At 53.5% G+C, this 13,437-nt stretch overlaps 1 protein-coding gene across 1 annotated transcript; it reads right to left on the bottom strand.

Moving 5' to 3' along the window:
• Positions 1 to 79: 79 nt before the first annotated feature.
• OGFOD2 (2-oxoglutarate and iron dependent oxygenase domain containing 2) lies at positions 80 to 7,216 on the bottom strand. The gene is made up of 7 exons (XM_027739812.2): positions 6,824 to 7,216; positions 6,635 to 6,691; positions 4,195 to 4,305; positions 3,215 to 3,314; positions 2,025 to 2,149; positions 1,321 to 1,578; positions 80 to 730 (listed from the first exon to the last, which is right to left on the bottom strand). Exons 1-7 carry the CDS (start codon positions 6,944 to 6,946, stop codon positions 455 to 457), a joined length of 1,050 nt encoding a protein of 349 aa, XP_027595613.1. The 5' UTR covers positions 6,947 to 7,216; the 3' UTR covers positions 80 to 454.
• Positions 7,217 to 13,437: the final 6,221 nt, after the last annotated feature.

Genomic DNA, 13,437 nt, shown 5'->3' with positions numbered 1-13,437 from the left:
CCTTCTCTGTCACTCAGCAATAAAAAGCTCTTCCCCTGCCCCTGGAAGAGGACAGGAGGCCACTGAGAACAGCAGAGAGTGGTAAGTGTAGGGCTTTAATCACCATTCCTTCCCATTTCCAGCAGGACCTGGGATGCTGCTATTGGCACAGAGGCCAAGGATCTTCGGGTGTTTTCCCTGTACACCTGAAAATATTTACTGAGTCTCTGTAGTGCACCAAAGTGTTGGGGCTTTCTCTGTCTTACAGTCCTGTAGCCCCAGAGTGAGCCCTGGTGAGCTGAGTTCCAGCTCTCCAAGCTCCCCTAACCCTGGCAGGGCTGGCTTTGTATCCTTTTCCATGGTAGAGCTACTTCTTACAGGACTCCTGCATCTATCAGAGTCTGTTAGTGCAGTCTGAGAGGTCAGAGAGGAGCTTTAGGCAACGTGGTCTGCAGAAATTGTGTTTTCCCATCCCCTACCACAGGGCACAGACATCCACAGTCTCGGGCACGTCCTCTTCCAGGGTTCCTGTGAACCCATCCCCAAATCCCTCTGCTTCCACCAGCTGGGGTTTGCTGTTGCACATGGGGCAGAGCTGGTTTCGGATGAGGGATGATCTCATCCACACGATGAGGTTCCAGCGCTCCCCAGAGCCGATGGGAAGCGCCCCATGGATCTGCCCTCCCCGGTGGAGCAGCCCCTGGGCTCCCACGTGTTCCACCTCCAGGTACTTCGGCACAGGACTGGGATCCTGGAACAAAGGGAGGTGGATTCATAATTGCACCAGAAAGTACCTGGCAGAACAGCACTCACATAGTTGACACTTATCACCTTTTCCCCCAGGGAGCAACATAGAGAGGACAAACTGCACCTCTGAAACACTTCAATGGTGACTTGGCAGCAGATGGGTACGACTGTTTTCCAGTAAGACATTCCCAGTTTCAATCAAAACAACCTGTTCCACCTGTGTATGAGAGCTATTACCCTCTCTTGCCCTAGAAACAGGTGCTGCAGATTTAGCTTTAAGTCTCATTTGAAATAAATCTCTCTCTCAGGACCTCCCTGCTCACTGTTTCAGCTGTGGAAAGATGGGCTGGTTTGTTTACTCCAACTTCTACTACAAGCTGCCTCTGTGCTCTCTTTGAAACCTGAATATTGGAACAGAAAAGGCTTCTGTATAACCAAAACATGTAAAAAAGAGGGAAGGGACAGAGCAGGTCTGACTGTCAGAAGTGAATAATTGTTTTTTAGAACACAGTTTATGCCTTGAAACTGGAGGGGGAAGGATGAGGAGGTAGAGGGGAATGGAATGGGGGTCCAGAGTGGGAATGTGCTCAGTACCTTGTAGAAATCCCCAAAGTACAAGTTGCCTTCTGTGAAGTCTTTCCCCAGTGAGACATTTAAGGTGACTTCTGCATTGTCATAGTGGGAGCTCAGATCCAGGTCCTCGTGCAGGGAGTACTTGACCACAAAGGCTTTGTGGCTGTCCAGGCAGGATCCCCCCAGCTCAGGGTACAGCAGGGCCGTGATGGGCCGCAGGAACTGCTCCCTCAGGGGGGTCAGGAAGCCCTCATCCATCCCAAGCTCGTTCAGTAAAACCTGTGTCAAAGAGAGGAGGTGGGAACAGCTGAGCAACATTATCAGAGCTGTCCTCCTCCTCCAGCCCTGCTGCTGGCTCAGAGCAAGAACTTTAGAGCAAAGGCTCCAGCTACAGGAGAAAGGAGGAAGATCAAGGTGGAAAGGGATGGGGGAAAGACAGAGCAAGATCAAAAGGTGAGTGTTCTTTAAAAACTGACTCCTTGATTTAAATGGGTATTGCTTAAAAATACAAGGTGCTCTTTGCCCTGAGGTACCAACTCCCATCCCCTTTCCCTGCATTCCCATGTCCTTTTGTCTGTGTAACGTTCCCTCAACCCTTTCCCTCCAAGGGGGTACTGGAACTCCAACTGCTCTATGTAAAATGACAGACACTTTGGAAGTGAAAGGAGAAGTGAGGAGGTGAAGAGTGAACACTCCCCCAAAGAAGCACAGGAGACAAATCCTACCCCGTAGTTATTCATGGTGTTGGGCCTGCCTTTGGGCATATCCGACTGCTCAAAGTTCTCCAGCTCATCCACAAAGGTCTGGCAGAACTCCTCTGTGAACACTGGGAGTCGATAGATCCTCTTATCTGTCAGGAGAAGGGAGACACCATTTGCTGGGGAAGATCACAGGTGAGTGTTCCTGCCTGCCTGTCCAGCTCCACTGTGCTGGTGGCAGTGAGGGCACAGGACCCTCGTGCTTCACTTTGTGCTCAGGCTGCTCGAAGGGCTGGAACCATTCCCCAGGATGTATTTGTTATTTTTCATGTTGGTCCCTCGTTTCCAGGCTCACCCATCCAGTCAGGAGATCTGGCACTGGTTTAAATGACAGATGTAGTGCCAAGGAAGTGTTTTGAGTCTGGAGGGAGGGTGGTGAATCAACGACTCATCACAGGCAGGCTGGAAGGACACTCAAGGTCATTTAGGGGCTGTGGGACTCACTCATCTGGTGCCAACCTTCTGGGAATACCAGGTCTGAGCTGCCTCTCAGGGTAGAGCCCTAAAGGTCTGTGTGAGGGGAGCTCAGGACTGAGGATACAGAAGCTGAGATTAAGACAGCAGGAGAAGGCTGGAAATCGTGCCTTGGACAAATTCAGGAGCTCTGCACAGACACATTTGGGTCTCTCTTTTCGTCTTGAGAAAAGGAGGAAACTTTGCCTCTTCCCCTCTACATTTTGTCAGCATTTCTGGTAGGCAGAGAGCTTCACAGATGCCTCCAGAGAAGCTTAAAACCCAGAATTCTTTTTAGAAGACTGAAATTATTTCAGCCCAGACTAACCCACAGGGATTGTCTGAAATGGCAAAGCACTTGGGAAGGGAAAAACAAGCTCCCCAGGCTAACAGTGTTCCTTCAGGCTCCCTGGTGAGGTGGTGGCACAGCCAAAAGCCCCAGCCCTGCTGCAGCTGAAGCCTCTGGTGAGACATCAGCAGACTGGGATGGGATGGGAAGGCAGAAAAGAGTGTCTGCTCCAGAGCAGAACTGCTGCACAGCACTGCCCCTCCAGAGACCCCTGTCTGGCAGAGAATAACATCCTGTTTGCCTCAGCCTGTGTCAAATCCGAGCTACTAGAGACAGGGCTTGGGAACAGCTGTCACCAGGGAAGCTGCAGCATCACAGAGGGAGATCTGTGTGACTGAGGTGTTGTTTCCTTTACCTGAGAAGGACTCGAGGTAGCCCAGGAGGCCCTGGAGATGAGCTCCCGGCGATGTACAGTATCGCACGATCTCCAGGAAATCTGGGGCCAGGAAGGAATCCTGGTGGCAAGGGAAGGAGGGGAAAAAAACATACAGAAACACAATTAGCCAGTACAGCCTTTTATGACCCCAGAGAGAAATGGATTTCCAGGGAGCCACAAGGGAAATGTGCAGTCTCTAGGGAGAGGGCTGATAGTCACACTGGGGTTACTTCTACGGCAGGAACTGCAGAATGTTCCTGTGTTTTACTTGGGGGTTTAGGTAAGTTTGAGGGTTTCTACATAAAACTGGCCAGATTTTTTATAGGCATGACAGGAAAGAGCCTGGCTCACAATATGGATTCCTAACAGGTAAGTGCAAAATCTTTCCTAGTGGATTTTAGCCTCTTGTCATGGAATCAGCACAACAGAGTGACTGGGCTCTGCTTTGAGCACTTCCCCACACTGATGATAACAAACAACAGCAGCACTTATTGCTGGAGGATCACAGTAAATCTGTGTGAACTTGGTTGTGCATTACTGCTATCTGTGGGAACTATCCAGCTGGGAAGTCTTGAGTCTGGCAAGCATGAGGAAATTCAAAGCAAAGTAGCCCATAAAGGCTGTTTTCTGTGGCTCCTCATTAGACCTGATCGAGCCTGTTTGGTGCAATGATGCTTTATGTTTAAATTACTAATGGTATTTCAAGTCCAGTACCAGGTGCTGGAGCAGCTTCCATATGGAATGACCCTTTCCTGGCTGTAGACCAGGTGGAATCTTGCCTGGAGAACATGCTGTGCTGTCAAAGTTTTAAATTCAGTTTTAATATGCCACACACAGGTTTAAATTCCGTCCAGCTTTAGCACTGCATGATCCCGAGGAGAAGAGAGAAAAATAAACTGCAAAAATAAACTCTCAGGTAATTCCTTGGGTGCAAAAGAGACTCCAAACACACTGTGTACCTGCAGAGTGTACACCTCTGGGTGTTTTGGTTTGTAGCACTTGGAGATGATGGTTCTGCGTTCCACTGACTGATGGACTAACTGTTTTCTTCTCTGCACTTCTGCCTCAATCTGCAAATAAACAACAGAGCATATTGTGAGAAAATCAAAAGGGACAACTAAAACAATTCCAGGAATTTGCTCATTGTTTTAAACCAGTTATTTTTGTTTCAGGCACCTCTGGGAAGTGGAGTCTGTGCTTTTGTTTTTCTGTAGTCAAGACAAGTCCAATAAATATCTGAAAAGCCAAATGCCTGAGAGGGTTTGGAGAGACTTTCTCTTTACAGATGGCTTAAAAAAAATAACTGAAGCCTTTCTATGGAAGTGCCAAGTGGAGCTGTGAGGTTTCAGCCCTTTCAGGCATCCTGACACCTCCTGAATTGTCAGTGGAGGCTTTAAAAGCCTTGGCTTGTGTTCTGACAATATAAGCATTGTCCAAAATAAAGACACTTGCTGGGAGGGAGACAAGTCTTGTCATGAAGGGATTACTGCTAAGTGTGGTGGAGACAGGCTAATCTGTCCTTTCAGAGCAAACAGCTGTTTTAGCAGCTGATTCAGCCAGCCCTTCCTGTTTAATTCCCCTTCATAAGATTAATTTATAACATTCCTCTCTAAAGAAGGAAGGAGGGTGTGACCAGTTTCCCTCCTGACCCCTGGTTAGCATCACTAATGCACTTTATGAGGTGAGCAGCCATTCTCTGGTCATCTATTCATTCCCTTTCCCTCATTATCAGGCCCTGAAGGTCTTGTGAACCAAGCAGACAAACCAAACAGATTCCTTCTCCTCCTCCTTCCCAGCCTCAAGGCCAATCACTCCCTTCCTTGCTGGCCTTGAAGGGCCCAGTCCCCTGGTCACCAGGTGCTGTTGGTGACCTTGACAGGGAACAGGGAACTGTAACAGCCCCCAGCACTGCCTACAAAATCAGGCAGTTACAAGTCCTAAGTGGAAACCTTCGACTGGAACAGCTGCTGGACAGTGAGAGCCATGACTTCCCACAGTCAGGGACACCTCTGATGGCAGGAGACATACTCCTCTGAGGGCTGAGTGAGTAAATCCTATTCTTTTATATTATTTTTGAGTCTACGTTATGTTTACATTGATACAGCAAACCTTGGTATTAAGATCTTAGCAGATTTGCAGAGTCCAGGTGACTAGGGAGTTATTAGGATCTAGGTGATATTAAATTACAACTAAAGTTTGAATCTAGAAATCCTGAGAGAAGTTGTATTATAAATTCTGCTTGTTGTGCTGCATTGATTCTGCCTGTAGAAATCCTGTGCTGTCCTACTCATAAATTCTGTGCTATATGAATCATAATATCCTGTTCATAAAGCTTTAATTATGATTTACTGCCATCATCACTCTGCCAAAAATCCCTAAAGGAACCTGTCTGTCCTCCAGGTGAAATTAGAGCTGGTTGTGTGACAGATCTCTGTCCCTGGCCTGGGAAGGGGCACAGATTCTTTAATAAAGGGTGTCCTGGGGGGAGTGTGAACCTGTAGGACCCCTGGGTGATCCCATCTCAGGGCACTCTTTAAAAACAATTGGCAAAAGAAAGGACAAGGAAAGGCAAACTAGAAGGGGGCTGGGAGCCAACTGACTAAATCCAAGGAGGGAGCAGCACAGAGGCCACTGGGACAAAGTGTTGGGTGACAGTATTTAATTCCAGGGTGTTGGCTGTGTAAACAGCTCCCCAGCAGTGCCTGGGGAGAATTCTTTCCTCTGACCTCTGTCCAGCACTGGAGTTGACTGGGACGAGGTGCTGGGGAGCTGTGCCCCAATTCTGTCTGGGCTTGTGGCTTCAGCAAGTCCCAAACTCCCTTTAGGGTTGACCCCGGCCCCAGGACCCCCGGGGGGTGTGGAAATGGCCCTGGGGTCCCAGCACTGGAAGGACATGGAGCTGTTGGAGAGAGTCCAGAGGAGGAACCAAGGTGATCAGAGGGCTGGAGCAGCTCTGCTGTGAGGAAAGGCTGAGAGAATTGGGATTGTTCAGCCTGGAGAAGAGAAGCTCTGGGGTGACCTAACTGTGGATTTTCCATACCCGAACAAACTACAAGAAAAATGGAGAAAGACTGTTTACAAGGCTCTGAAGTTTGAGGACAAAGGGGAATGGCTTTACATTGACAGAGAGTTGGGTTAGATGGGATATTAGAAAGAAATCCTTCCCTGTGAGGGTGGGGAGGCCCTGGCACAGGTTGCCCAGAGAAGCTGTGGCTGTCCCATCCCTGGAAGTGTCCAAGGCCAGGTTGGACAGGGCTTGGAGCAAGCTGGGCTAGTGGGAGGTGTCCCTGCCCATGGCAGGGGGTGGAACTCGATGACGTTTAAGGTCCCTTCCAACCCAAACTCTTCTTTGCCCCGAATCCCCCTCCCGGCAGGTGTAAGGGGGGTCCCCGCGCTCACCTCCCTCAGCACAGCCTGGAACTGCTCCTCGCTCCGGCAGCCGCGCTCCTGTAGCGCCTGCAACACACGGGACACCGCCGTCACCCGCTACCGCCCGTGTCACCGGGCAGGGCCACCCGCCCACCCCGCTCCCGGGGGAGACCCTCCCGGCCGCGCTCCCGGGGCAGCCCCGCCCGCCCCCGGCGGTACCCGGCCGTGTTCCCGGCGGAGCTGCCGCCGGTCCCGGTACCGCACGTGGAGCCCGTAGCGGCCCAGGAAGATGTTGTCGGTGAAGAAGCAGGCGCACGCCAGGAACGGCCGCGCCCCGGACATGTTTCCCGCCGGCGCTGCGCGCGCGGGGTCCGGCCCTCAAAACGGCTCCGCTTCCTCCCGCGCGAGGGCGCGTCGACAAATTCCCAACCGGGGCGGAAAACGGGGAGAGGCGAAAAGCACCCGTTTCTTTCCCCAGTTTTGTGCCTTCTTTTTGCTGTTGTTTTTCATTTGAGCTTTTCGTGACGTCACCGCGGGTGGGTTCCGCAGCGGCGCCGCGGCCGCACGGCCCTTCCCCGCTGGGCCGGCCGGGCCCGCTCGGGGCCGCCAAGGGGTGTTTGCAGACGGTCCCTGGGAGCGCCCGCCCCGGCCGGCGGGGGCGCGCCCGGGGGCGCGCCCGGCGGGGTCAGCGCGGCCCCGGCCCCGGCCCGGATCCCGGTCCTGGACCAGCCCGGCCATGGACCCGGCGCTGCCCGAGGCCGAGCGGGAGGTGGTGGTGGCGGCCGAGCCCTGCGGCCACGGCAGCAAGTTCGAGGACATCTACCGGCTGCTGGCCGAGGGCTGCTTCCCGCCCAGCTTCTGCTCCATCAAGAGGAAGAACCTCAAGCGCTACGCTCAGAAGTTCGTCGTGGACGGTGGGGACCCTGATGGGGGGCACCTCGGCCGTGGCATACCCCCGAGGGATCGGGCTGGGAAGATGCCATGGGAGGAGGGATGCGCCGGACCTGCGGCTGGGGAGGGGATGTGGCTCCTTGGCAGCCGTGGGATGCACCATGACTGCCTCCATCACTGTCACCATCGCTGCCGCCCCCCTGCTGTGCCTTAGCTTCATTTTTGGGGCGCAGAGTGGGGGTTGTGTCACCGCGGGTGGCACCGGTGCCCCGTGGGGACCGCAGTGGTTTTATTGTAGCAGAGGATTTCGCGCAGCCCTGCCTGCAGAAAAGCTCTCCCTGGGCTTGTTTAGGGGTGTTTCCAGGTCAGCAGCTTCTCCAGGGGCGCTGCAGGAGCTCCCAAGGCAAAAAACCCCGAGGTTGTGTCTCTCTTCCCGTGTTTCCCACTGTGGAAAATGAGCCTTTTTCTGGGGCTGAGCAGCTGGAGTGGCGTGAGAGGGGGGTGTTGGACACAAACCTCTGGTGCCCACAGGTGGGTGTCTCTACTACGTGGGGCCCAAGAAGGAGGAGAAGCGGGAGGTGATCGTGGATCCCGAGCGGAGGCGGCAGGTCTTCCTGGAAAGCCACTTCACCGAAATCGGGAACCACCTGGGCCAGAAAAAGACCGTGCACCGGATCCAGAGCCGGTACTACTGGCTGGGGATTGTGAAGGATGTCGTGGACTGGGTGAGTTGAGAGCACTGACCGTGTCGGTGACACCGGTGCTGGCAGCAGTCCTAAGTAAGCAGCTCCAGGAGTGCAGGGGTGATGTCATCTCTAGTGCCTGCTGCTTTGAAACCACAAACTGAGTAACTCTGCAGGTGAATCTTGGAATGCCCCGAGGCAGCTGGATAGTTTAGATGTCTTTCCTTGAGCGTCAGGAAGCCTCCTGGTGCAGGGCAGTTTTGGCCAGCATGGGAACATGGGATTGTTTCAGACGAGTTGCTGAGCCCAGCTTTGGATTGCTCCCAGAGCTGCCCAGTTCTCTAAACTATGGTAAGGGGAGGATCTCAGTGTTTCCACTGGCTCTGCTCAGCTGCTTTGCCTCACCTGTTCTGTTGCTGACAGTCTCCTGCAGCAGGGCTCTGCAGCGGTGTGGTTTGGAGTAGTGTGGTTGCATTACATGGTCTGAGCTCCTCCGGCATCCTTGGGCTGATGATTTTTCTAACCAGCAGTAGGAGGTTAAAATGCAATAAATATCTGCCTGGAAACAGGGTGAGAAATAGCTTAGCTGTAGGCCACGTTGAGAAAATTGGTTATTGTGTCAGAGGAAGCTGTCAGGTGAGTTTTGGGAGAGGTGAGATGTGTCAGCCTGTGGTGTTTCGTCCTCTTTCTCCTGTGCCTCACTGTTTTCATTGGGTAGAGGGAAGCTGCTCAGCCCTGCTGTCTGTCTCACCCCTTCATAATCCGTGCAGTCTGAGTCTGACAGAATCCATCAGCATATTCCCAAGCCTTTTGATCTGCCTTTTCCCTTTCCAGATCAAAATGTGTGAGACCTGCCAGAACGCCGAGCACAACAAGAACGTGTCGCGGAAAGCGCGGCCCGTCAGGGTGGAATCTCCCTGGGAAGTGCTGGGATTAGACATTCACGGTGAGTGTGTGTGGCTGGCGGGCTCTCCAGGGCTCCAGGAGCGTGGCAGACCTGCTGCCACAGGCCGGGAGTGAGAGCTGCCTGTGGGGAAGTGCCAAGGAGGCCAGGGTGCAACCTGATCCCTGTGCTTGGCTCGGCTCCCTCCCCACACACAATGGGAGCTGTGGGCGTGTGTTACTTCCCAGAACTGAAGCTCTGATGGGGTGTATTTTTGCTGACAAAGGTCACCCAAATGTTCTGGCCAGATGACATTGCAGAAGGGAGTTGTGGTGGGTTTTGCAGCAGCGGTTTTGCTGGGCTGGGTTTTTGACTGTGCCCATTTGGGTGATATTACGGCATCACATTGATTTTTTGGATGGTTGGTTGCGCAGGTCCTTTTCCCGAGACGAGTCAGAGCAACACACACGTCCTCCTTGTGACTGACTACTTCACCAAGTGGGTGGAGGCTGCTCCTCTGCAGAAGAAAGATCCCTTGTCCGTGGCTAAAGCCCTGGCTGCCATTTTTTACAGGTGGGCTCCTCTGTTGTTGGTTACATTGCACTTCTGCAGTGAGATGGGGAACGCTGGGATCTGTGTTGAAAAAATACTCAGTGTCCTCAAGATGTTTCCCCACGAGAGCAGGAACTCCCCCTTCTACAGGAGAGACCATGCAGTGCCTCTCAGTTGCTCTTTATAGGAGAGCCTGTTATCCTCGTTACAGGGAGGGGAGAAAGAAGCAGAAGTGGCTCTCCAAGTAGCCCTGAGGCCAAGAGAGCTGTGCCCCAGTTCTCTGCAGGAGCTTTAAAGCCATTCCCTCATCCCTCCTGGAAAGTGTTCATTTTGCATTCACACGGCACATGCCACCACGTGACATTGTCCTTGTGGAAAACTCACGGGGCCAGTGGAGATTTGCATTCAGAGCAAGAAACTTCTCTTGCTTCTCCTGCTGCCCTGTCATTCAAAGGCAAACAGGCGTGGCTGGTTTGGAACAGATGGAGCCAGCAGACCCCTCTCTGCTCGTGGGGAAGTGGGGTCACGCCAGCCTCATTAGCACCAGCCCCACTGGAGGGTCTCTGTCCCTTTCATATCCCATTTGCATCCATGAAGAGCAAAATCCTCTGGCTCTGCCTCAGCTGATGGAAAAAAACCAATTGTGTGTCCTCTTCTTGTTCAGGTTTGGTGCATCCAAGAACATTTACACCAGTCAGAGCTGGGACTTCTGTGAGGAGGTAGGTCAGGGGCTGGGTGGTTCAGGGAGAAGCCACGTGACCTGCAGCAGGTTTTTTGGGCAGCAGGTCCTGAAGGCAGAGTTGCAATGTGCCATGTAGTGGGGGTGAGGAGCTGATGGTGCCTTATCCTTGTCCCAGCCCTGTTGGGAGTGGGAGGTGATTTGCCAGGTGATTTTCACCCTGGCAGGGATTTAAGGCAGTGGTTTGTGGTGCAAGACCTCCAGCCTCTCTGCTGAGAAGGAAAGGTCCTGTGAGACCATGTGCATGAAATCCTGCCCTACCCTGGGATTAACCCAGCTTCACAGTGCTGTGGAAAGCTTCAGGTGTAGAAACAGTCGTTGCAAAACCTTTTCTCCGGCTCTAAATTTTCTGGAGAGCTGTTTGTGCTGCGCAGCATCCCCTGGCATGGGGAGGGGGCCGTGGGGGCTGTGGAGGCTGCTGTGGTGCTGATGGGCCGTGTTCTCCGGCGGGCCTGGCCCTGCCTTTGCAGGTCAGCCGGCAGCTGTGCGAGCACTGGAACATCTCACAGGTCCTCACCCCTGCAGACCCCACCGACAGCCTGGATGACCCCAGTGCTGAGGTGCTCAGGTCCTCCATCTGCAACATGGTGAACGAGAAGCCCAGTGAGTGGGATGCCCACCTGGACCCCGTGCTCTTCCATTTCCGCACCTCGGTCAACTCGGCCACCAAGTACAGCCCCTTCTTCCTCATGTTCAACAGATACGTGTGCCTGTCCTCAGAGGTAACTGCTCGGCCCAGGAGAGTCTGGCAGGAGGTTTGTCACTGGCGTGGTTACAGAGTAACACCCAGATCTGTACCTTGCAGGTGGATTTTGTCAAGGACTCTAAAGAGCAGGGGTCTGGTAAAGCCGACGGCCTCCCACCCGTCACAGCCACGGTGCAGGAGCAGCAGAACATGGTGAAAGAAATTGTAAGTTTTGTGGTGCCTTGAAATCATTTTGCGGCCAAGTCCAGGGCAGGCCTGAGAGGAGAGGTGGCAGGTGGCACCCTCGATGTGGTCCAAGGGCAGCAGGAGCAGAGCTGGACCCTCTGAGGCAGCACCACAGGGAAGCTGGTGGTGTTGCTGCTCAGAGGTGGGTGATGAAAGACGAGGGACTGGCTTTCCCCATCAAGAGCTGTGTTCCAGCCTGCCCAGCTCTCTGCCTTGTAATCTGCATCTCAAATCAGCCAAGGGAGTCCCTCCTCAGGTGGGGACAAGGAGCCTTCAGGGACACGCTGTGTAATTACAAAGGTTAAAAGAAACCCTGCCTCAAAATGGGAGGAGTTTGGGGCTGCCATGAGGACTAGTGGGCCAGTGGGCAAGGAGAAACAAGGTCACCATTCACTTCCTGACTGTCTCTGACATGCTGAGTGACCTTGGACAGCTTGTTTAGTCTCTCTGTTTCTTGGTTTCCTAACTTAAAAAATTACCTCAGTGTCCCCTGTAAAGGGCTTGGTGAGCTGTGTGCCAGAAAATCACAGGCAGGGCTCAAGTGCTTTGTTTGCTCAGTCATTTCTTACACTCAGGCAGGGTTATGTGGTTCTCTGTGAATCACCTGGATTGTGATTCTTCTTACCAGGGAATAACAGGAGTCATATGGGGCAGGAGGGAAGAGGCCTGGGAGCTGAATATGTGGGATCCATTCCCAGCTGATCCCTTTGGCAGCTCAGGCTCACTAGCTTGGCTCCCTTGCGAAATGGAGATGCACATTGTGGCACAGGGCAGGGAGAGCTCTGTCCTGTCCATGAGGGAACTGTTGGGGGTCAGTGACTCACCTGCAGCCAGGCCGGGATTGGGGCTGTCACTGACGGAAGGTGATAAAGTTCCCTGTGGCTCTGTGGCACTCCAACCTAGATCCCCTTCTGCCCTCTACTGATGGAGAACTAGCGGCTCCCCTGAGCACGGCCGTGGAATTGCAACTGTTTAACGTGAGGTCTCCTGCTGGTTTGGGGTTGGTGAGAACAAGGCTGGAAAGCCCTTGCTCAGTCCCTCCCTTGCCCCTGGGTGTATCCAGCTGTGGCACAGCCTCAGCTCGCCCAGCAGAGCTCTGCACTGGCTCTCACTCACTCTGAGCATCTCTGATGAGGAGAGACTGTGGGAACTGGGCCTGGTTAGTCTAGAGAGGACTGAGAGGGGATCTCATCAATCCAAGCAAACATCTCCAAGAGGTGTCAGAGGATGGTGCCAGACTTTTTCAGTGGTGCCAGTGACAGGAAAATGAGCAATGGCCATAAACTAAAACATAAGTTCCACCTCAACCCGAGGAAGAACTTTCCATGGAGGGTGGCAGAGCACTGGAACTAACTGGGGAGGTCATGGAGTCTCCCTCTGTGGAGACATCCCACACCCACCTGGACATGTTCCTGTGCCACCTGCTCCAGGTGACCCTGCCTTGGCAGGGGCGTTGGACTGGATGATCTCCAGAGGTCCCTTCCAACTCTGCGATTCTTTTATTCACCAAGCTGTGTGAGACAGAGTTGAGCTGATTTTGTGTGACACCTCAAAGCCCAACCTGTGCAATCCTCTTTCCAGGTGATTGCCAACATGACCACGGCCTACAACCGGGAGCGGAAGAGCATAAAGAGGAAAAGTCGGGGCCTGCCCTCTCTTGCCTTCAAAGTGGAGGACAACATGTTTGGGGGCAGCGCTGCCAGCTCCCTGAAGAAACTGAAGAAAGGCCAGTTTGTGTCGTTCCAGATCGAGACGGTCCTGCCCCCCGAGCAGAGCTTGTCCAGCGGGAAGAAAACCAGTTAGTCCCGGGGGCTCTTCGGGGGTCCTGCGGCGCCGGGGACAGCACGGACTGTCCCCAGGTTTGTGGTGCCTGGGAGTGCAGGGTGCAGACATGCCTGCTCTGTCCTGGGAGAGAGGAAGGGGAAGGTTCAGACAAGGGTGTCTGTTCAGTCCCTTCCCGAGGTTTGCCCTTGGGCCATCCCTCCGACCGAGGGAGGTGGCACCATCCTCGTTTAGGTTTGGCAGGGAGAGACTCAGTCCTGCCAAAAAGCTCCACCTTGACTGTGGCTTGGAAGCTGCCCTTTGGGAGTAATTGCACCAAAGCCTGGGAGTGATCTGGGTGCACATGGGAAGAGAATCAAAAACCAGACCCAG

This window comes from Pipra filicauda, unplaced genomic scaffold, assembly GCF_003945595.2.
Source record: "Pipra filicauda isolate LSUMZ 115617 unplaced genomic scaffold, ASM394559v2 scaffold192_size1418226_pilon, whole genome shotgun sequence".
Lineage (NCBI taxonomy): Eukaryota > Metazoa > Chordata > Aves > Passeriformes > Pipridae > Pipra > Pipra filicauda.
This window is presented reverse-complemented; position numbering and strand designations above follow the sequence as displayed.